The sequence below is a fragment of the Cyprinodon tularosa genome, unplaced genomic scaffold, assembly GCF_016077235.1.
Source record: "Cyprinodon tularosa strain WSP-4 unplaced genomic scaffold, ASM1607723v1 ctg1364, whole genome shotgun sequence".
Taxonomy (NCBI): Eukaryota; Metazoa; Chordata; class Actinopteri; order Cyprinodontiformes; family Cyprinodontidae; genus Cyprinodon; species Cyprinodon tularosa.
Genome location: NW_024038183.1, coordinates 1419 through 26534, shown reverse-complemented (window position 1 = coordinate 26534; position 25116 = coordinate 1419). Strand labels below are relative to the sequence as shown.

At 36.8% G+C, this 25116-nt stretch overlaps 1 protein-coding gene across 1 annotated transcript; it reads right to left on the bottom strand.

Moving 5' to 3' along the window:
- Nucleotides 1-5462: 5462 nt before the first annotated feature.
- On the bottom strand, nucleotides 5463-20402 carry LOC119778642 (lambda-crystallin homolog; the record flags this gene model as incomplete). Its single annotated transcript, XM_038277982.1, has 3 exons — nucleotides 5463-5901; nucleotides 12522-12628; nucleotides 20291-20402. Coding segments are annotated over 3 exons (324 nt in total), but the record flags the coding sequence as incomplete, so codon positions are not given.
- Nucleotides 20403-25116: the final 4714 nt, after the last annotated feature.

The following is a 25116-nucleotide window of genomic DNA, read 5'->3' as shown; positions in this document are numbered from 1 at the left end:
TAATGTGAGAGACATCTGAGGTGCAAGAGATAAATTTACTCCAACACATTCTAAATCAGTTGGAGTTTTCCACTGGATTTCACTGCACTGTATGTTATCTCTCACATAAATCATTACCCCTCCCCCTTTGCCGTCAGCTCTATCTCTCCTGTATGAGACATACCCCGGAACTAAATGCGCAGCAGTAGGGGAATTATTATGCAGCCAAGTTTCAGATAGGCAGAAATAATCCAGATTTGATTCCGTCATCATGTGGATAATTTGTTCGCTTTTTGATTTTAAGCTTCGGATATTTAAATGCCCGCCAAAGAGACCTTTTGGTTTGACTTTATGATCCCAGATTATGCGTGCATTATTTACAGTGTGAACGACCTTCCACTTCCGGTTCATGCGTATCGCTTTATTTACTGTGTAGCGTTTATGGATGTTGGCGGTGCTCACTGCGCCGGTTCCACAAGGATTCTCTCCGTTGGGTCCCTCCGCCATGCCGTTCACATCCGCGGGAGACGCACCCGTCGCTGCAGGACGTCCACCCAGCGAAGATGGGGGGCCAGGCCAATCATTTGCCACCCCTAGCATTTTTTCCCCCTCTAATACAAATGGTAGCAGCAGTAATACTCTCAACTGGAATATTCAAAACATTTATATTTTTTTGGTTTATTATACAGATCAATAGACTAACATCAAAGATGATAAACAAAGAATTCATGCCCTTTTCAGAGCTAGATTTTGTATTTTATGGGGTAAAGAAAAATGTGTCTCTGCAAGTCATCTGGGAGTCTTCAGCGAAATCATACTTAGATAACAATCTTAATAAAAACTTATCAATTAATTTATATTGATATTAGTGCTTGTAAATATCAATTTTAAGCAGATTGTTTATTAATACAAGTAGGTAAGTAATGACGACGGAAAAGATTTACGCCCCAGATCTTAAAACTGAAAGAATTTATCCACTATACCTTTTATTTAGAAAGCGTGGATGTTTAAATATATGCATCTATTTGTTAGCAAAGGCTGTAGGAAAGTATATTTTTTCTTTATTTAGAAAATATGGATAATTTCCTGTTGGAACAGTGTAGATTGACCGTGAGGTTCTGGTGCCACCCCTCAGTGTACATTGGTTATTGCCTAGCTACCATTATAAAAATGTTCTAGATATGCCTCTGCCTCAAATAACTGACGCTTCTTTTGTTTGCTACATGGAACTCCTCCTGTTCCCTAATTAATTTCATAGTGAAATTGAAAAAAAAAAAAGGTTTATTATTAGAGAGCACCGTCCCTTCTAGAGATGTTATAAAAAGCAGCAACACACACCTTTTTCAGAAAGCATCTTAAAAACTGGCTCATAACATCAGTCATGTAAGCATTAGTTAAATGTCTTCCATTAACAAACCATGCTGCCACTTGTGTGTGTGTGTGTGTATATATATATATATATATATATATATATATATATATATATATATATATATATATATATATATATATATATATATATACATATATATATATATATATACACACACTGAAAAAATGCAACTGCTTTTGGTATTTACTTAATCATATTTAGTTACGGTACTTTAACACAATTTCTTATGTCCTACCCTGCTAACATGAAACAATTGTAACTAAAAATGATACAAAAAGATAATAAAGTCTGTCTAAGTCTAAGTATGTATGTGTATGTATGTCTGTATGTGTATATATTTATATATATATAGTTTAAGAATTTTTATTTTAATGTTTTATTCTATTTTATTAACCTAAAATCTGTAGTCCAGCGTACATTTATTCTGTATTTTTAAACACGTTTTGAAGAGTTGTAGCTGTTTTTATTTCTTTTTATATTTGTAATTTTTATTTTTAATTTATTCTTGTGCTTTTAGGTAGACAATTATAAGATCTGTCCAGGGACAACAGATAAAAAATAGCCTTTTGGCTAATTCTGGTGCATTTGCAGGAATGCTTATTAACGTACACTGCCCCTGTCAAGCTTTGGTTGAGATTAACATTTAATAGATTTAAAATTATTTATTGAACAACCAGCTAACAGCAGAACTATGGGTCTGAACTGAGCTCCTATGGTGAACATAGAAGCGCTCCCGCAGATCCTTTTTGCCAGCAGCGTTAGGCTCCATAATCTTCACTATTTTCAGGCCCAAGAATTTTTTACAACCATGATATTATTTGGAAAAGTTCATATTTGATCAAGAACAGGTATTTCTCAAACAGACTGATATTTACACCGTTTCTAATCTGCTTAGCAAGGTTTTTGTGCATCACTGCCCTTAATCTTCACTATAGGAAACGACTGTTTGCTGTTCTTTTCTCCTGCTCTGGAAGTTTATTTCTACAATCACTCTTATTTGCAAAGTTTTCCAATTCGTCTGTAAAAAGACATTTTTCACTATACTTAACCATCTCTAGTTAATCTAAAAAAAAAAAAAAAAAAGAAAGAAAAAAACCTACACTCAGGGGTTGACAGTGGTTGAACTTATCCTTTGGTTTAATCAAAATTATTTGTGTATTAAAAAGCATGATTTTATAAGAACAACTAAACAGTAACAAAGAAGTACCTGCGCCGATTTTTACTATAAAATCCTGTTGGTTGACTAGTTTGCAGCAGTTGTGGCTAAAGATGCAACACCATGATTTTAAATGTTTGTGTGTAGCAGGGGATTAAATGTGGACAAATTTAACAGTGGGATGAAATGATATCCACAGAAAAATGAAGGTGGAGTTTCTGTATTGAAATTTAGGGGCAAAGAAACAACTTTATTAAAATCAAAACCTTTAAACAGTAGAAGTTAATCGTTTTGATTCAGCATAGTGAACTATTGGGATAAAACTGAAATATAAACGGAGAAGTATGACTTGATATCAAAATTAATTTTTTGATAAGTTGTGATTTTCAGTTCTCAACTTAAAAATTTTGATGTATCTGTTTTTGTTTTGTTTTTTTTAGTTCTAATAGCTTAAATGGGTTTACAGTGTGTAAACCGTTTGATTAATACCTAGTGTTTTTATTTTTTACTTCCTGGGATGTTTCTCTGTTGTAGTTTTTTTTTCAATTTTAAGTGAACTTCTGCCTTAAGCTTGCTTCATATTCTTATATTTTATTTAGTAACTGTCAGCTTCATTTGTCTCCTTTTTTCAGCTGCCTCCTTCTCGCAAGATGTGCCAGAACGTTAAAGGAACTGAATCTCATCTAAAAGCTTTTTTTTTTTACACTTACTTTTAACTCCAGAGAACAAAATGATTAAGGGAATACTCACATTTTTTTCCTCTTTATTATATTTTTTACTGTATGGTTATAGTTTACTGCTTTTGATGATTTATGTACGGTAGTAAGTAAGTAAATAATTTAGTTGTAAATCACTCTATAAATATTCTGTTTGTTGAATTTCTCTACTGTTCAACAATTATACCATTTGTTTTCCACCTTTTTAGTCATATATAGTTGTATATATTAAGTTATATATATTTGGTTATTTTACCAGGAAAGAACCAATTGGGTAGGGATCAAATTTTCCCTTCCTGGTATCTGGCCCTTTTCCCCCTTTTTAAAAAAAAGAAGTCAGACAGGAAAGCATGGTTTCTGTTTAAAGTTTACTGAACTGTTTTAAATTACTGAAGCTTTAATTTTAAACTTACGAATTAGAGCGGAAGACTTCGACAGGGGTCTGCGACCCCCAGGCGGTCCATGGAGGTACTGCATGGCGGTCGCAAAAGTTTTGGTTGATTATTATATTCCCCTCTGCAATTTTTTCCACTAATTGAAATGTCTTTAAATTTGTGTAGCACCGATTCTGTTACCAGTATCGGATGGGGCCCCGATCCAGCACTAAAATGGTGGTATCGGTATCAGCGAGTACCAACAAATAGGCCACTGCTACCATTTTGAAAGCCAAACGTTTATTCAGCTATTGTTGCCAATTCCAGGTAGGCAATAAAAAGTCCTACTGGATTCACTCTGTATTAGTCTTTTTCCTGCTTCACAAAAGTAGGTAGCAGCTTGACAAAGCCATGAAGAAGGGAATTTTTTCTCTCCACTGTCGCTACACAAGCATACTTAGTGTGAGGGATTGCACTCGAGTCAATGAGTCGATACAAACAACTGGTTTTCCTTAGATAGAAAACTTTGAATCAATTTGACTGTATGATCTGGTTGAACTATAAAGTGCATTGAGATGACATGTGTTTATAATTGGCGCTATAGAAATAAACTGAATTGAATTGATGGCAATCATTATACATCCAAGTAGTTTGCAGTTCTTCATAAATACACACACATCAATTTCAAACAGATGGCATCAGCAAATACTGCACAGTCAGTTATCGGGTATCCGTATCGGGGCCAAAAAAATGGCATCGGCGCAACTCTACTTTAAATCCACATTAACATGAATTCAACACACTGTAGTAAACAGATAAATGGAGGCAGATGTCTTTCAGTCATCAATGCACACATTCAGCAACACACAGGAGCTCTTTCAAGCTGGGCACCGTTTCATTCACAACACCTGTCCCATCAACCAGGAATAAGAATCAGAAATACTTTAAGAATCCCAGGGAGAAATTACTTTTGATACATTACTCCATCTGTAATAGAGTGACTATAGGACCAGTTTAATATAATACAATTTCATCCAATATATATAATTAGGGGGTCCCTGCTCCATCTTACCATCAGTTTGGGGGTCCTTGGCCTGGAAAAGGTTGAAGACCCCTGAATTAGAGGAAGGAAATTAAAAAATTGTTGCATTATATTGATAATTTGCAAACAGGAAAACATGTTAACTCTGCTTAAATAGAAAATTTTCATGTTGGACAAAAACATTTCTGTGTATATTTTGTCTTCAAACATGTTTTTAACAAGAGATTTGTTTTAGGCGATTGGTTGTTAGATGCGAACTGCTTCCTTTAACCCAAACATTAACCCTGTAGGGACAAACGAGTTACAGATTCATTAAAAACAGTTTAAAAGAACAGCTCAAGAGATAAAACTGCATCACTTATTGAGATCATGCACTGTGATTTAGACACAATGAGTTTTTACCCGAGTTTTTACTCGATATTATTACCTGTATCACTCTAAATTGACTCGGCTTGGTTTCAGAGAACAAATGTGCCAATAAGGGAATCCATGTGAACAACACTAATGCTAATCAAGCATTAGTGCCGGCTTCTCTTAGGGAGGTACGATCAGATATATGGAGTTTGTTTGTCTTTATGTAGATTTTCAAACGCTGGTGATAAGTGCCGGACTTCCTGGAACCAAACAATGGAATCCCATGATTTCCACATTGGTAAGGAATTTCTGTGAAACAAAATCCTTCATGGAGGCAGAACAAAACATCAAAGCAAGAAAAGCATTTCCTGATTTTTTTTAATCCAGCACCGAAGACCTAAGTCACATCTTAACACTAAGACTGTCTTTAAAAATAAAGCACAACATGTCGTATTTAATAGTTTTATTAATCAAAACATTTTTTCTCAGCATCTGATTTTTCTTCACATGTAGTGGGACAAGTCAGAAGAAGAGAGATTTGTTTGCCACACAGGTTAAAAAAAATATAAAGCAGATTTGAGAAAACAGAAAAAAAAATCCCTGATTCTTATTGTGAAGAAAATGATTATCTCCATGAGTGACTGGAGTAAATTATTTAAAATGCTCAGATATCTTATTATTTTAGTATCATTTTTTTTTTTTAAAGATTCCAGAGCTTCTCAGGAATTTCATCTTGACCATCTGCCTTGGGTGGCCTTAGCTCTGGCCTGGGCATTTGAAGCTCAGTGGTCGGTCTTCAGTTTGGACAGATGCATGAGGAGCATGTCCCTCCTCTCCTTCCTGCCAGAAAGATGCTGTTGGTCACTGGGAATCAGCTCACACATCTCCTGGAGACAGCAGAAGAGGAAACAGGTGAAGGATGTCAGATAGAGGGACAGGAACACAGGCGACCATGTTTGATTCACTTATAAACCAAAGGCCCCTGAAGTTAACTGCTGGGCTTCCTGCATGGGAGGTTACAGTAGACAGAAAGCAAAAATAAACCAGCCATCGTCTTTGTAGAATATATATTCTAAACTATTTTTAGTATGCAGGTGCATTTATTTATTCACTGCAGTCACAGCAGTTATACATGTTCATTTACAATGTGTATTGATTACAGGACTGAAACAACTAATCGCATTAATTGATTATTGAAATATTTGTCTACTAATTTAATTCAATTCAGTTTATTTCTATAGCCCCAATTCACAACACACGTCATCTCAAGGCACTTTACAGTTCAGCAGATCATACAGTCAAATTGATTCCAATTTTTCTATCCAAGGAAAACCAGTTGATTGCATTGACTCATGGACTCAAATGCAATCCCTCACACTAAGCATGCTTGTAGCGACAGTGGAGAGGAAAAACTCCCTTTGAACAGGAAGAAACCTCCAGAAGAACCAGGCTTAGTGTGCAGAGGCCGAATGGAATTCAATTTAGTAATTGATTAATCATTAACTAGAGTCTAGAGACACTAACACATGCCTTTAGCTGACAGAGAAACTCACCTAGAGCAGCAATTATACCAAAATTATAAAATAAATATTTATAAACATATTGAATTAAAGATAAAAAAAACTTTTTGCCCGTCAATCTGCTCTATCCAGAACTCCTAAGGTGGAAAAGTTTCAGTTTCATCTGGTTTAATTTAGTAAAAAAAAATCTTCTTTAAGGAGCCGTTTGCTATCCGATTATTCATTGAAAAAAATAACTGACAGATTAATAGATTTGTCTTTTTCCACCAGTCTTACTCTCCATGATCCTTGTAGGTTTTGATCATCACACAGATGACCTGAACAAGCATAATTGGACTGAACCACCAGCTCCTGCTGGAGAGGGGGAATTTTTCTGTTTGGTTTTTGGTTTAACTTCATTTTCATTTAAGGTTAATATGTTTTTATTTACTTTCTTTTCTCCTGTAGTGTAATCTAACAAACATAATTGTTTTGTGTGGTTTCCTGTAAGCTGTTGCACTCTTTGGTTTCCCCCCTTTATGTTATAATGGTCTGATCAGCCAGTGTATCTCTCTCTCTCTCTCTCTCTCTCTCTCTCTATATATATATATATATATATCTATATCTATATATCTATATATATATAGATATATATATATATAGATATATATATATATAAAATACCTTGCATAATTGGTTTGTTGGGTCATTTATGTTTTGTTTCTGCAAACGGTTGATTAGTTTACATTTTTGCCCGAGTTAAATGATGTTTCTTTGACCTTATGGTTTGTTTTTGTAAATGTAACTTTTTTTAGTTAAAATATAAAACCTATTTTTGTAAAAAGTCAGTCAAAAGTACAAATTTATTTTTGTAAAAATGTCCGAAATACCCGATTCTAAACAATAAGTTAACAAATCTATTCTCTACCACAGACAGCTTGAATCAACACAATTTTGGGGCTTTTTATGGTGGGAAGAAGATACAACGTTTTTCAAGGTTATAATAACTTAAACTGTTGTTTTATTGTTATCAGGGAAAAAATATGAGTATGGTAATTAATTGTAATCTGATCTTTGAACACCTAAATGGTGGGAGGACAAATAAATCTTTTCAAATGGTTTTAATTATCACCTTTATCTTACCAAGAAACACCACAAATTGTCCTGGAAAAAAATGTTAGATCCATTCCCTAGTAAAAACAAACTTCTATTTCTTTCTTCTTTTCTACTACGGAGTATTGGGGCAAGGCTAGAGATTTTTTTTCTTCTATTTCGAGAATAAACTCGTTACATTACAAGAATATAGTTGTAAAATTACGAAAATAAAGTCGCAACGAGAATGGTCATAAAATCACAAGAATGAAGTCAAAACATTACGAGAATAAAGTCGTAATATTAGGAGAATAAAGTCCTAAGATTACAAGAAACAAGTTATATTTTATGACAACTCTTTCTTCCCTAAAATGAAAAGTTATACTTGCTCTGGTTTGACAAATAAGGAAATCTTTTAGCATCAAATAGGGCAGGATGTCAAAGTAGAATCAGGTTGCTGATTCGTGGAGCTGGTCGACCGTCATAAGCTGGTTGGAGCTCGAAGCTTTCTTTCTGAAACAGGTTGTGGTATAATGATTTAATTCTCATAATACTACAACTTCATTCTCGTATTACAACAACTTTAATCTCCTAATGTTAAGACTTGATTCTTGTAATGTTATGACTTTATTCTTAGAATAAAAAATAAAAAAATCTCTCTGGCCCTAATATTTTGTTGTATTTTTCAGTTAATTAAAGAAAAGGTTTTAGTGGATAAAAGGAAAGCTTAACCAGGAACAGGTCATTTGTCTTGATCTCTAAGGATGCGTTCACACAAACGAGATTGGAGTGTCAAAAACTCTTAAAAACTTAAATGGGACGCTGGGTCAAACGCTGGTCAAGTTTCTTTGACACTCTGGTTGTTTATCTGCTCTTTTCTATAGCTACAAGCTAGAGAGCAGCTTGGCTTTATTTTTTACTTTGATAAGTTGGAAAATTGTTTTAACATGTTTTTAAGAAAGAAATTTCACATCCAAACATTATCTGTGCAGTCAGTTCATCAGGGTTATGATCCCACTAAAGTATGCAGTTTTTGTTTGAAGCACCAGACCTCCGGCGTACCACTAGCCAACAGCGCTGGAAATCCCCGCTGAAAAGCTCTCTCCAGCTGCCGGCTTGTGGGGAATTTACGGCTGCAATTGAATATAAAGAGTCTTTAAGGTTTGTGGTAGAACCTGCAAGTACCAGCAAATACAACTGAATATTTTTTGTGGGCATGTTTTAACATTTTCAGTTAATTTGGGTATTTATAAACTTTTTCGCCAAAGTTCTTATAAAAATATTTTAGTGCAGCAATAATGACCAGAGCTCGCTCTCTGTTCCCTCTACAAAACAGTCCATTCTCCCAGCTCTTTGTTTTAAATCCTAGGCGTTGAACCTCTTTATATTTATAAATATGCAGGCAGCTCTGCAGAAGCAATAACTGCTTGCATGCAGTGTCTTTCTGCCCAAATAGTTTAGATTTCTGAACTCCAGCATCAAAAGCTCTGAAACCAGAAAGCTTGGATGCACCGCTACTGATGCTCGGACATGCTGCTGGACTTTTTGACGCCGCTCCCCTAACAGACTTTGAATGTGAATCAGATGCATTGACGCCCAAAACGTGTTTGGTGTGAACACACCATTAGAGTCCGATGATGAAATATTGCCAGGTTTTGGAAATCTCAGAGCTTAGGTTTGGATTTACCCACTGATCTCTATTGATTCACCCGATAGGTGATAGCCCGAAAAAAGTGAGGCCACCAGCCACCATATTGGTAATCTCCATTCCCAAGGAGACGTGCCATAAATATGCCTACGTGTGGAGCATTAGGTTGCAAAAACAAGCAATTTGCCGGCTGTAGGAAGACATTTCACAGGTAATTTCACAGTCGGTGGATGTACTAACCAAGAAAATCCATATATACACGAATCTATCCTATAGTATAGTATGTAGCATAACATTAGTCTGGCTATTTCGGACTGACTCGAAGATATTGACTAAGTTAGCCATTGACATTGTGTCTAACGTTAGAAAATAGAAAGTAGAGTAAATAAAAAGTAATTAACTGTTAAATGTCAATGTAGTAATTCTTTATTAAGTGGATGACGCTGTCGTTTTTGTAGTGTTTGTTGTATTTCTTATGTGAAAAAAGTCATGTGCTGAAATATAAGTGCTGAAGCTCTGTGGAGTTATTAAATTGGTTCATTAATTTTGCTGTATCATAAATCTGTCAGATTTAAAGGCTAATGCACAGACACAGCATAAACGTATATGGCATCATACAACTTCATAGTGCAAAGTGATGTGCCTATTTTTTTTTATCATAACTTAGAGTAATTTACTTATGCTATGAAACAGCATGTGTGTCCAAGTGATTATTTATCTTTATTTTAAAAGTCTTAAGCCCCCCTGAAAATAAAACATCATTATTGTTCTATGCTGTTGCGCACATATTGTGCACATTGTGACCGGTCTAACTAGGGAGTACCAATATGGCGGCCGGTGGCTTCACTCTACCCCGTATTAGCAACAGGCTATAAGCAATCTAGTGAATAAATACATATCAGTAGATTTACTCAACAATGCTAAGTAGACTAGTTGCTAACATAAGATACAGTTTAATAGTTTTGAGTCATCAGTTTGTCCCTGGTTTAAAATATCAACATAACAATGATTTTAAGTTACTATATGATGATGCCTTTATTTGTTTATTTAGGCATCACATAATCATGGCAGAAAGGAGGGCACGATGCAAAACTATGCAAAGCCAGAGATTAAAACACAAACTAGTATAATCAGAAGTCTAAAATGGAAGCAGATTGCAGGTCTTTTTTAAAAACATTTGTAATATGTAGCCCTAATGCAGGCATGCCCTAAGTCGGTCCTGGAGGGCCGCTGTCCTGCAGGTTTTAGAGGTTTCTATGCTTCAGCACACTGGAAAATAATCGAAATCTAGAACAGTAATTTTTTCTTAAAATAAGTGCATTTGTTCTTGGATTGAGGAGGTAAAAGAGACATTTTGCCAATGGATCAAGAAAATGTACACTTAAAATAAGAAAACACGATTGCATTGTCTTATTTCAAGAGCATATTATCTCATTCCATTGGCAAACTATCTCTTTTACCTACTCAAATTAAGTGTAAATACACTTAATGTAAGAAATATTTTGTAAATGAAATAAAAAAAAAATCCAAAAATGAAACTTTAAAGCTACAGTGTGTAACTTTTAGCGACATCTAGCGGTCAGACTGCAGACTGCAGCAACATGAACATCTCCCCCCCACCGCTTCTCCCCCCCAACAGTACGGCGAGCGTTACAGGACAAAATGTCTTCCACGACGTCCGCATCACCTACCTTCTCAAGTGATGAGGTTTGTTTACATAGATAATTTTACAGATAGTATTTCATTAGTCTGTGTAGGGTATAGATTTCATGTAGACTTAAGATAATAAATATACCCGTTATTCTTTCTACATCGTTGTGACGTTTTGGCGATCTCGCAATCGCTAGTTTGTTGGCTCTGCGCTGCCGTAGCGCAAAGATGTCTGCCTCCATGGCTGCGAGACCCGCTCCTATGTAATTATAAATAACGAATTCTAAGGCAACGCAAATATTAAGGTTAAGAGGCTGAGCTCGTAGATGATGATAAATAACATAGTTATGTATAATATATTAAATTTTTGACTGTATATCCCTGTAATTATTACACACTGTAGCTTTAAAAACTTCTTAATCAAACTAAGGTTTTTAGAGTAACTTGTCAGTTTTCTGACATTTAATTTTTTGTTAAATATATATATAAATCATATATAAAATAATGTAATATAACATATTATACAAATCCATCACAACAAAATGAATGTGTAAATGGAGCACAATAATACAGGTGTGCCAAAAGTGCTAAATTGATGATGTACATGTAATATACATATTTTGACGACATTGTGGTGTTAATTACATATAATTTCAAGATTTCAAATCAAGACTGAAATAGTACATGTCTATTAATGCTATAGTATTTTCCTATTGCATAATGCCATGTACTTTTATGCAGTGTCTGTGCAATGTTTTCATATATATTTTATGTTTATTTTTTCCAATTTTAGTTTTTAGATTGAGTTTAATGAAGTGGATTCTTTTCTAATTGTATCTTAGATCACATTTACTTCACGTCTGGGGCCTGCAGCAAAGAAGCATTTCTATTGGTCTGCCTGCATAGACATTAGCAACAACATTTTTATCGGTCAATATGTCAGCAGCTGTTTTTTGTACTGGGCTTAAGGTGAAGACAATGTGATCTGTAAACCACAAGGTCTGTAAAAAAATTGGCAAAAAAAAGTTAGAAAAATTTTTTTTTGAAAGACAATATATCAAAACCTTTTGATTTTGTGGGGAATTTTTCCTGGATTGTATTTTTTGTACAAATGTCCCTTTAACAAACATGTTCTTCACTTGTAACAATGATGAAACAAAATGTTTGCTAAAATGTGCCTACAATCACACAGGACGTGTTTTCCAAAGTAATCTGTACTATTGTTACTTTTTCCACAAACTCTACTAGTCCCCACACTCCCACTGTGTCCCCTCATACAGGACATATAGTTTGTCCTGATCATCACCAAACAAGAGCAACTGCTTGTCTCCTGCATAAGTAGTTCAAATGATCACTGCTCCAGGGCAGCCACAGCGACCTTCTGTGACCAACTGTAAAAAACAGCCCGTAAAAAAAAACATGTGACTGGAAAATGTGTAAGCAGGAACTCCTGACTTTCAACCATCAACAAGATTAACCAGGAAGATCAGCCATCAGTTAATATAAGAGAAAAGCACAAGTAATTATTAATTTTGACATTAAGAAGCAAACATTGGTATTATTTTAAACTTGGGTTTCTGTTAATGAGCTAATGTGTCTTAGCTAGACCTCAAGTTACCTTGACGATGGCCTTGGCTGGCTCCCCGAAGAAGTCGGGTACCGGCCCGAAGGAATTCAGGACCCTGGTTATCCCCTCCCCGTATCGTCTCATGTAGTCTTCTAAACCTGTAAGAGGGGGCAGTGCTGGGAATGAGGAGTAGATCAAGGGCCAGAGGACTTTCACATGTATCATATTAATAGATTTGACACAGACATGGCGCTCAGGACAGCAGGGTGTCAGCAGCTCGCTGCAGGTTAACATAGAGACACGGGCTTTGGCGTTTCATGGTTCGGACTATGTTGCTATATAGAGTCTGATGCTAAAGAATTCACAACTTGTGATTGCTTTGTGTTTTTTTTTAATAGTTTGCTAAAGTTACAAGTAATTGAGACAAAATGAAAATGTGGCCTGCGTTGGTGTTCCACCCTCTTTGCCCTAATTGCCTTAATGAATATGTACAGGGATGAGTTTAATTTATTCTCAGGGTGAATCCAGCTGTTCTGTGAAGGCCTCAGCCGTTTAGGTAAAAAAAAAAAAAAAACATTAGACAATGAACAGAGCATGACAGAGACCAAGGAGACCAGCTTCTGTTATAACTCAAGAGATCATCAGCTCAGGAGCCCATGCTGCAAAAATTTAAATCTGTCTTTTTTTCTTGAAAAAGTGTATTTTCCCTTGATTTGAGGAAGTAAGACCTTTTGCCAACTGATTAAGATTTTTGTTTCAGACATTAAAAAGATACACAATTTCATTATATAACTTTGAGTGCATAACATCTACTGTTACTACCTTATTCTAAGGCAGGGACAGATATAGGAAATGTGGGGCCCTAGGCAAAGACAGGCTGAGATGCATTTATTATAAGCGTTCTGATGGCATTTTGGCGAAAGATTTTTGATCAAAAACATAATTAATGTGCACAAATAAGGAATAGTTGTATTAACCATACATGTTAACAGAGTTTTATGGGGCCCCCAGGGAACTTGGGGCCCTAGGGAACAGCCTAGTATTGCCTAATGGTAAATCCCCCCCTGCTCTAAGGGTAAAAATACTCTATCCATAAGCAGATCGCCTCACACATATAGAGGGGGACACATCTAACACTGTTCCTACAATGCAAAAATACAAGAGATAAGTAAGGGTAATAAGAAAGTTTCTTTAAAGAAATGTATTTGATTTGGTCAGAAAAGACAATGTGATAATGGAATAAGATTTTTCACATTTAAACTCGAAAACAACAACTATTTTAATATTGATTTGGAAGATCATCTTATATACCCGTTTACAACAACTTCATGCAGTGCTGAGTTTAAGGACTGGAGACGGGAGTCAGGTACAGAGTAATGATGACTGAGACAGAGGCTGAATGATCCATCAAGCAGGAGAACAACCATAAAGATATGGCTACAAGCAAAATAAAAGGGTTTAGATCAAAGCTGGTACTTTTTTTTATTTGAATCCAATAGAATACAAGGGAAAAACCTGAACTGATGGAGCTTCAGCTACTTTGTAGTAAAAGTGTCTTATGTGAAAAGCTGGTAGAGAAAGTGAACTGTGATTGGAGTGAAAGGTGGCTCTAAATGTTGACCCAGGGCTGAAACACATTTAGACTCTTCATATTTTTATAATCTACCTCCTTGTCATAAGGAGTGTTGGTTTATCACAGTGAATATCCATGATATACAAAAGAGCTCTGTTACTGAAATGTGACTATTAAGGTGTGAAAATACTGGAGAAAAAAAAATCTGCTTTTAAAAAGCAGTGAATCACACGGTACTTTAGAAACACGGCCGTGCAGATTCCTCTTCATATGTGTCATGGTGACTATAATAGACTTTTGCTCCATTTTTTTTTGTAGATATTTCAAAATCTATCCAGGATTCTTTGTAGCTTCCAGCTACAACGACAAATTTAAAATTTTTTTCCTCCCATACAGACGTCCTTCCTCTTTAAGTTCCAAATCATCGACCTGTCCTCCCCCCTCTGGGTAAATAGCATCTCTTGTTTTGTGCAAATTCGATTTTTTTAGTCACCTGATGACACCACTTGTTGAGCATGCTGGGAAGCTAAAACCACAGCCCTCCTCCTCAGGTCCTTTCTCTCTTTTGATAAAGATTGATTCCTTCTTCGTTCTTCCAAACTATCCTTTTTCTCTGTACAAAATCTAAACCCCCATCATCAACAAAAGTTCCCTTTGCTTTTGAGGCGCCAAACTTGGCTCTCCTCTCGTGTTTATGCAGTTGCTGTTTAATTTCTCTGCTGAAGAAGTGAGAGCAATGCATTCCTGCTGAGATTGAATTTTACATTCTTAATTCACTGATTTGTTTATTTTAAGAAAATTCTCCTACTTCTCAGTGTTTGAAGCTGGGCTGTTGCTTCTAGCTGATTTTACAGAGAACAAACCACACTTAGGCAGAAAAAAAGGCCCTGTCAGTCAAAAGTTAATGTTAAATGACTTATTAATAACTCTAAAGTCTCCATCCATCTTATTTTAACCTTTAGAAAGATTTAATGGAGCAATTTGCTTATTTATTAATCTTTAATGATTAAATTATGTTGAAAGCAGGACACATTTGGCTAATGAACGATTTAAGGCGTGATCAAACAAACGTATACATATTAATGGTGTGGATCGTGCATCTATTCTCCTAGAAGACCAACTGGAAGCTGAAAAATTAGTTATACGTTTCATGAAATAATAATGTACAGGGCTTTTAAACTCAAAATGACAAAAACTGAACTGCTGTACACATTTATTTTGATTGTTTAAAAAAAAAAAGACGCAAACAGAACAGATAAAGTGAAATATTTCAGCACTTTTGCCTAAACCTCTTCCGAGCTGCAGGATCTCTTAGACACTACTTGCTTTGGAGCAACAACAATCAGGTCAAAAAGTATCGATAGGAAGGCGGACGGTGCTGTCTTTTGACATTCCTCTGATAATGAACGCTGTAGGACAGGACTACCTGAAATATTGGAGAGAAAAAAAAACCCTGAAGGAAAATCTGGAGACAAAAAGTGAAGCATCCAAACTGCTTCACACCAGTTCCCTGATGACCTCAAGCACTCAGTTTCACAATAGATGTTAAAGTTTTATGTTTTGACATAGATCGTCTCTGAAGTTATTGCTCCTTTGCAGCTAAAGGTTTATTTCTACAATATGAAAACCGTAAGATTAAATTATGTCTCATATTGTTCTTATGCTGAACCCTGACTGTTTGAAATGTGCTCCAAACAGGACTCCCTACACATAGCACTGCAGTGAGATCAGTACCATCTACAGTCTGCTAAACATCTCACACAGGTGAGAGGAGAGAACACAGCACCAGTAAAATGCAGAACGATTGTTAATCTCTATCCAATTACACCTTTTTTTGTGGTTTGATAAGTGAATGAAAATGTCTGACTCTGTGTTCAGTCAGATGAGGATACCCGGTCAGACCAGCATACCCATAGTCAATACCCGTTAATCCCTTTAATTAATCCCTTTAATATATCCCTTTGGGTTATCCCTTCAGATTTGGACAAAAAGAAAATTTTAAACTACCTTTAAACTACCTCAACTGTTTCTTTTTAGTCATGTACAAAAAAAAACTATTTAATGACTGACTTTTGGGTGTTTTTTTGAAGCGTATGGCAATCTCACCTTAAATTGTTTTTTTTGTAAATGACTAAAGGGACACACACCCGTTGAGGTAGTTTTAAGTCTATTTTTCGTACAAATAAACGCAAATATCTGATGTCTTGTGCATTCGTATTGACTACGGGTATGCTGGTCTGATGGGGTGTGCTCATCTGACAGAACACCGGCAGCAGATTTCTGCAACAGTTTTTATTTTGTTTATAAGAAGAAGAAAGGAAATCTGCTCTATTAAGCTCTAACAATGCAGCAAGAAAGAATAGATGTGAAAACAAACGGAGTTTCTTATAAAAAGTACAACGGAGTATTAGGGCCAGGCTAGAGATTTTTTTTTCTTCTACTGCGAGAATAAAGTTGTAACATCACGAGAAGAAAGTCATAACATTACGAGAATGAAGTCATCATACAACAACCTGTTTCAGAAAGAAAGCTTCGAGCTCTGGCCAGCAAATGAGGGCCGACCAGCTCAACCAAACATCAGCCTGATTCCACTTTGACCTGGTGCCCAGTTTGATGCCGGTGCTAAAAGATTAGCTTATTTGTCAAACTAGAGCCAAAGTATAACTTCACATGATGCTCAACATTCCTCATTTTAGTGAAGAAAGTGCTTCTTGTAGGAGTTGTCATAAAATACAACTTGTTTCTCGCAATTTTAGGACTTTATTCTCTTAATATTAATATATACTTTATTCTTGTAACTTTTACTAGCCACCACTGGAAGGAAACGATACTGTCTGAAGGGGCTGGATTTCATGAAAAGTAGCCAGCAAATCATAAGCGTCAAAAGAAGCATGCACCAATGCATGCGATGTAATGTGCACTGCAAAACATTTAAATCTAAATATATAAAAAAACAAAACACACAAAAAAAACCCCAATCTAAATAAGTCATTTTGTTTCTTGAATTGACGAGGTAAGTGAGACACTTTGCCAAATGGAACAAGACAATTTAGATTTAAAATAAGAAAAAAAACGATTGCATTATCATTTATTCCTCTCACCTGTTTCCACTGGGTTATATTCTGTTCAGCCTGAGCATTTGGGGCCAGATCATTAGTTGCTTTTCTGCTAGTCTGTCTGTTCTGTTTTATTTCATGGTTCATGTCCTGGATCCTGGCGGCCAGTGGAAAGAGGTTTTTGTGTCTGTCTCGTCTCCTGCTCGTCCACTGTTCCTCCCCTGCTGAGTCCTCTGGGTTTTTGGGTCTTTACACGGGGAGGTTCAGTTTTTAACCAAGTTAGCCTGGCTCTAAGGAGGAGACTGTTTAAAGGTCCTGCATCAAGTTCTGGTTCCACGTCCTGTCTCTGCTACCGTCTTCCACTGAGCCTGCCCATCTGCACCTGATCCTGTCTGCTTTTGTGCGTGACCAAGTGGTCACGCTTCCGGACTCTGTCAGTCTCTGAATCCGCCTGGGAGCTCTAGGATGCATGGAAGCCTGGATCCTGCCTGTTCTATCTGTTCCTCTCCGTTCTGAGTCCCTGACCAGGATCGGCTTCCTACAAGATCTTTGGAACTGCAGCACTGGGGACATTCCTGGACTGGACTGTTAAACCAGGTAAGTGACCAACTCAGATAATCATCTTCTGTCAGATGATCGTGGTCACTTACCTGTGTTTCTCCCACAACAGAGTGTCTGTGATTGGGTGGTGCCCCGCCCCCCACCTGCAGTCGCCGCATGTCACAGATCCTAGCAGCTCCCCTTTTAGTTTTGTTGTTCATTTAATAAATGTTTTGAACTTTCCTCCTGACTTTCTCTCCTTGAATACTGGGTCCATCTGTCCTCGTTTTGTGACAAAATTATCTTATTTACTTGCTTAAAGCTACAGTGTGTAACTTTTAGCGACATCTAGCGGTCAGACTGCAGCAACAAGAACATCTCCCCCCCACCGCTTCTCCCCCCCAACAGTACGGCGAGCGTTACGGGACAAAATGTCTTCCACGACGTCCGCATCACCTACCTTCTCAAGTGATGAGGTTTGTTTACATAGATAATTTTACAGATAGTATTTCGTTAGTCTGTGTAGGGTATAGATTTCATGTAGATTTATTGATAATAAATATACCCGTTATTTTTTCTACATCGTTGTGACATTTTGGCGATCTCGCAATCGCTAGTTTGTTGGCTCTGGGCTGCCGTAGCGCAAAGATGTCTGCCTCCATGGCTGCAAGACCCGCTCCTATGTAATTATAAATAACGAATTCTAAGGCAAAGCAAATATTAAGGTTAAGAGGCTGAGCTCGTAGATGATGATAAATAACATAGTTATGTATAATATATTGCATTTCTGACTGTAATTATTACACACTGTAGCTTTAAATGAAGGGGAAATACACTTAATTTAAACTTATATCTACATTGCTTTTGCAGAGTAGGCCTCTTGGTATTGAATCCGCATGCATAACAGTTTAGAAGAGCATGTAGAGAGTAGTTTACGTGCACGTATTTTAAATAAAACTGCTTATTTTAAGAAAAGGTTATGAAATATTTACTTATCCTGAATTAAATTTGTGCAATTTTATATGAAAGGAACATCCACCAAAATGATTCTACTGGGAAAGGAGAGCATTTATAGCAGAAGCAGCCAAAAAGAACATGGGCCCTCTGAATGTTTAAAAGAAATATAGTTTAGATTATTGGACAATTTACACAGGCAAAAAAAAGTTTTAAAAGACAACCATAACAATTCTTGTTGGATGTTATTGCTATGTAGGAACACAGCAAATCAAACCTAAAATTCACCTTTATGGCTGAAATGCAAAATACAAGGCATAGAAAAAAAGATAACCCTGCATGCTAATCTAAAAGCATCATCACTACAGTGAACCACATTAGTGGCAGCATCATGCCATGGGAAGGACGTTTTGTCAGCAAAACAGGTTAACAGGAAAAGATAGCACTAAAAGTCAAACCAGAACAATATATACGGATCAAAGCCTGTTTATATTTCAAAATGGCCTAGTCAAAGCCCTGACCAATATCAAAATGTGAACCACTGCTACAACATAAAAAAACTGATGTCCAAAAATTGCTCTTGATCCAATCAAACAAAACCTAAGCTATTTGTTCAGGAGAGCGGGCAAAACTTTTAGGGGCATGAATAAGCCTGGCAGAGAAATAATCCAAAAAGGTTTTTCTGCCACGCATTCAATCAGCGAAACATGCTGTACTTTCCTTCCCTTAGTAATTGTGCACCACTTTAGACAGCGTGACATTTTGTTCTGTTGTGTTTTAAACTCTAAAATGTCATTTCTAAAAACACTGTTGCTTTTTCCCCATAGACTGTATCAGATGGGAGCTAACTGTGATCACAATGTTCTCTTCTCCACACCTTGGCAGCTCTTTGCTAACCCTTTATCAGGCCTTTCGTCTTATGCAGATGCTTCTGTGCAGCCTTAGACCTGTAGGAAAACCGGGTCATGCTGGCTTTGTGTTTTGAAAGACGTTTGGAGACTTCCTTAAGAACTATAATCAGGACCTTTTAGAGGCTTTTTCCCTTAAAGAACAATGTTGAGCTGTGTGGGTTAATTATTTACAAAAGCACTCAGGTAAGGCAGGAGAGACAGAGAGCCTGAGCAGTAAGGTATCTGTTTGGAAAGATCTGAGGACTTGAAAGACGGAACAGGACTCGGTCCAAACAATCTTTTGAGAACAAGATCAGACTACTGCTTCCTGAAAAGAGAAAAAAAATCCGTCCAGTACTGTAGCAACACGAAGAGTTGGCACCTGGTTTGAAGGCTGTGAAGAGAGCTGTGTGAGTTTTAGATTACTGGTGTGAGGGAGGGCATTGAGCTTCTCATCAAAAGGTGGCTTTGTTCAGCCAGACTGTACTTTATCTGTGTGTATGTGTGGAGTCAGTCAGGGATACTCTCGGAGTTTCACACTCCCCTTTGATATTCTCCATCGGCATGAGGTTTCGATCGCATTGTGATGCGTACGCTGCACCATCACAGCATGGGACTGTGTATACATGTGGGTCATGTCAACGATGTTATATGAATTCCTAGTCAAAAGCTGTGGTCTGTATTTGTTACCTAGTTTGAAAACCCAGTTTAAATACATAAAACATAGGGAATTCAACCTTTAAAAAAAAAAAACACCACCAATGCTTAATCACACATTACATCTGAACCTAAAGAGGCAAACATTACCTTCAGGGGCGTTCAGATGCATCGTTTCCATGGGACCTATAAAGGCGTAACGCATTCCCAGTCCCTCTGACATCACCAGGTCGATATCCTTCACTGATATAACACCATCCTGTCAGATAAAGACAGAAAAGGAAAAACAAATGTATTTAATGAGAACTTTTTTGATAGGTTTGAATCCTTTACTAAAGGATTCAAGTTTTTTCTTTCAGATATTTCTATACTACCTCAAACTACAAAGTATTTTATGTGGATTTGATGCCATAGACCAGGAAACCCCAAAGTCGGTCCTCGAGGGCCGCTGTCCTGCAGGTTTTAGGGGTTTCCTCGCCCCAGCAAAGCCTATTCTAATTGAAAGCTTATTAACAGGCTTTTGCTGAACTGCAATCATCATACTAAGCTGTGCTAAAGAAGGGAAACCTCTAAAACCTGCAGGACAGCAGCCCTTGAGGACCAGCTTTGGGGATGCCTGCCATAGACCAACACAAAGTAGTACATATGACAATGATCTTCTTCCTTGAAAGAAAGCTAAAGTTCAGCCAGACTGAATGTAGAGAGTCCCTGAATATAGATGTTCAAGTCTAGGTTCTCATTCTAAAATTAACGTGCTTTGATCTAAACTAGTCTATTGTAGATTTGGTTTTAATCTTTGGGGCCATTTTATCACCTTGTATGAATAAAACTGAAAATTAAGGCTCGTATTCTCCATTGTTCGTATATTGCTACTACTATCACTGTTAGAACCATAATAATGACAGAAACACAGTTCTACTCGGTATGTTGTCCATAAACCTTTGGCGTTATCAACCCTGAAAAGTGGAACGTGTATGACTGAGTATAACAGGTAGATAAATACTAAAGAAAAGCTAAAAACAGTAAAAGCAGGGAAGTTTAACTACTGTTGATGTGTGTGGCAGCCATCTTGAATGTGGACGTCTGTTATGGTTGCGCTTTTTTGGACTTTCTGAATCTCTGAGGTGTTCCGATTGACATTTCTTACTTGGAGGTCAGAAATTGCAACTACTGAATGCACCATTAGTTCCATCTCTATCTGCTCTGGCCAAGTTCCCCACAGCATCATGATGCCGCTGCCATGTCTCACAGAGGTAAAGCTGTTCTCAGGGTGATGTGCTTTGTGACCTTTGCACTACAAATATTGAATTTGTAAGTCTGAAGGTTTCATTTCAATTTAATCTCACCATTGTTCCAACATGACTATATTTTAACCCTCTTTCAAGAAGGCTTGATTGATGGAGTGTTTCCCCGCCATCATATTCCCCCCACCAAAGCCTTCAGTTCCGCAGCCCCTTATGGCTTGCTAATCTGAGTAACTCAAATGTTTTGGTAAAGGTAGATTGAATAATAGTCTATGAGATGCTATAGGTTGGTAATCTGTGGTATGACCTACACCCTGATGTGCACATAACTTTCTTTCTTACCCATCTGTTGTGTTCCCTGAAATTTATAATTTACTAATTAGATGCATCATAAAAAGCTTTTACATTTTTTTAGGTGTCAGAGTAAAAAGGACCGAAAAAGTAAATGCAACATTTTCCAGGAAGACACCAGTAAAAAAAAGGGTGTCAGATTAAAGACTAAGACGGTAAGGACATCTTCTTTTAGAGCAGTTCAACAAAGCTCTTACTTTTTTTTCTGATGTTTTATCATTGCCAAATTGTTCTTGATCCCCACTAAATGGTCTTGCTATACAGTTTCCCTAATCCACCCTCTCTGTGTCCTCAGAATTGTTTGCAGGGAGGGGACAGCTGAGGACAGAGCAACAGAAAGGGAGCCAGGCAGAAGGAGGGGTTCAGGTATCTTTGGGTTTGAGATGCCTGTTGGCTGACCACAGAGGAAACAGATACAGAAAGGTAGAGGAATTGGACAGGGTCGCCTTTGTTCAGCTCCTGCATCCAACAACGGGGCTGTTATCTGAGAAAAATGGGGGTTGTGGGTGGGGTCTCTTCTCTTCAGTGATCACTGTGGGTAACGAGGTCCTTTCTCAGCCGCTCTGCTTTCCAATGTTGGGCTCAACTCAAGGTCTGTTTAACTTGTGTGTTTGAGGGGTGAGGGAGAGTTCTCTTATGTAAGGAGGAACCTAAAATTGTCATTAATGTCTCAGCAAAGAGGTTTATGTCCCGCTGGATTTTCCTTTTTTTATTTTCCATGTTCTTTTCTTTACCGAAAGCTGTTCAGTGGAACAGATTTTAGTCTCATCTGACCATTATCAACAATGGCTATATTCTTTCCATTCTTCCATGACGACGTGGTCTGTGGAGCTCACATCTATTAAGTTTTCATCTCAACAGATTTCCCCCCCTGAAGCGTTCTGCTCTACAGCTCCATCTTTACAGGATATTTTGGCTTAATTCATGTTGTCATACAGGTTATATGAAAAGAAGATAAAAGATTTAAGACTTTGACAATACTTATGTTCCTAACAGAGCACTTTGCTCTCAATCTGCAGGTTTACTAGTGGTTCCTAGAATTTCTTAGAGAAAAATGGGAGGCAGATCTTTTAGTTATCAGGCTCCTCTTCTGTGGAACAAACCAGTTTTAGTCCATGAAGCAGACATCCTGTCTACTCTTAAGGGTAGGCTTACATCTTTCATTTTGATAAAGCTTATAGTTAGAATATAGTTATGCTGCTATAGGCTCAGACTGCTGGAGGACATAGGGAACCCTTTTTCATCATTCTGCTTCCTTTTATCTCAATTATCCTATTCCGCAGAATATATTAATTCAATCTCTAACTTTCTGCTCTCTCTGCTTTTTCTCTCAAAGTAGCTTTGCCTCGTCTTTTCCTGTTTGGCTGTGACTCCATCCTGGAGAGAAATATCAGCTGTGCTGCTGCTCTTATCAACACCTTTGTTTATAGATGTTGGAGATCGGCCTGTTTTCCAGGCATTTATTTGAATTGTATTGATTAGTAATCAGATGTGAGTATTGAAGCCAAACAATGTGCTTAACCACTGTAGCCATAAGGCCAGCTGTGTTTCAATATATATTCTTTCATAGATTCAATTCACATTTGGAAACTGTATTTTGAATTTACTCTGGTTTCCCACACCAACAATATATTTATTTATTTTGATGAACATCTTGAAAACAAATAAAGCAGTTTATTTAAGTACTTTTCTATTGAACTGTTAAGTTTGTATCACTGAAGATGCCATTTTGCAATAATGTACAGTTTTACGATCTCTAGTGACACAATTTGTAAATTGCAACAAAATTTTTTCCCTCAAATGCAAAAGAAATGGTGCTATTTTCAGCTTCCAGATATTCTGGTCTATGCTTAAGTGAATGGTAAACATACATTCACTCATCACTCACAGATTCATCCTTTAACAATAAAATGCAAAAAGGTATAAATACTTTGCAAAAACTTTATATTAAGTAAATATTTTTGTCATTTACGGCATTGAAGGACATTTTTTTCCTGTCCTGATGTCACTTTTTCAGATATTTACAGATTTGTTGACATTTTTTAAGAGAAATCCAAGTCCCCCACAAGCTCCCCTCAGCTTGTATGGGAAGAAAATATTGAGAATTAATATGGAGAATTGAGCTTGAGCAGAATTTGCTCCATTAATTTGAGAGATCAGCATATTCAGTTCAAGTTCATCCATCCTTCCGTCTCATTTATTCTGCACAAAGCTCCCCCAATATAGGTTTGACAGTTTTAACTGATTTTCTGAAACATATAAAATTGTGTTTGATCTTGATCGACTGATTTTGGGTATTTTCCTTCACTTTTGACTTGCTGCACTTTTACGGAGAGGGTGTTTGTGTATGGAATGATCATAGCCAAGAAAGTTGTTTTGAAGTCATGGAACCCAGATAAAGTGCCTCAGGTTAGAGGCATGGCTGACCGAGCTCACTCTGATCCTCTACTTGAGAAAATTTCAGTATGACATCATGGGCTGTGATGATCAGTTTAGGAATTTCTGGGTGTTGTTCCCGGAGAATTTTACGCAGAATGAGATGCAAAGGGAGACCTGATGTAGGATCTGAGATGGTTTTTTTTTTAAATATTATGTGTATAACGTAATACTGTCCCAAATGAATGGCATAAAAAACATTTTTACATAAAAATGATCCCTACTTTCATTAGAATATAAGCAGATGCATAAAATTCCCCTCTCACAAAGGGATTAACTACATTTTTTTCGACGTGTTATTGGAGGAAAGCAAAGCAGATTACATGAATTTGATGCAGATAGCATCAAATAGCTATAAAACAAACGTTGCTTTTCTGATCATTTTAGTAACGAAAAGTGAATTTATCAAATAAAATGCAAATCCTTTTCAGAATTTAAGAAGTAGAATTTTTCAAATTTCAACTCGGCCATCCATCTTCAGTGATCAGAATGACGTTGCATTCCCACCTTTATAAACAGCTGCCAACAGTGAATAAGATTTACAATGATGTGCAAACATCTTCAGTACTTCTATGCTTCCTTTCATTCAAGTATTTTTAGACTTAGACTGACTTTGTCATTTTGTATTAACAGCGTGTATACAAATATAAATCACGTTCAGTACAGCTCTTAAGACATTTCCATTTTTTAAAGTGCAGCAGTGAAAAAAGTAAGCAGCATTGATAAATGTAAACATAAGACTGTATAAAAGTTATTTCTTTTTTATGTTCTTTTTTTATTTATGTTTTCTTATCTAATGTTTATTCAGGCTTATTGAAGGTTTCTTTTGCCTAAACAAACCAGCAGCCATTTGGAAAGTCTCCCTTTAATGGTCTCAGTTATTGGTGTGTAGGCGCGCTCACACATGCCGATGCCCTCAGCACCAGTGGACGTGACAAAACAGCT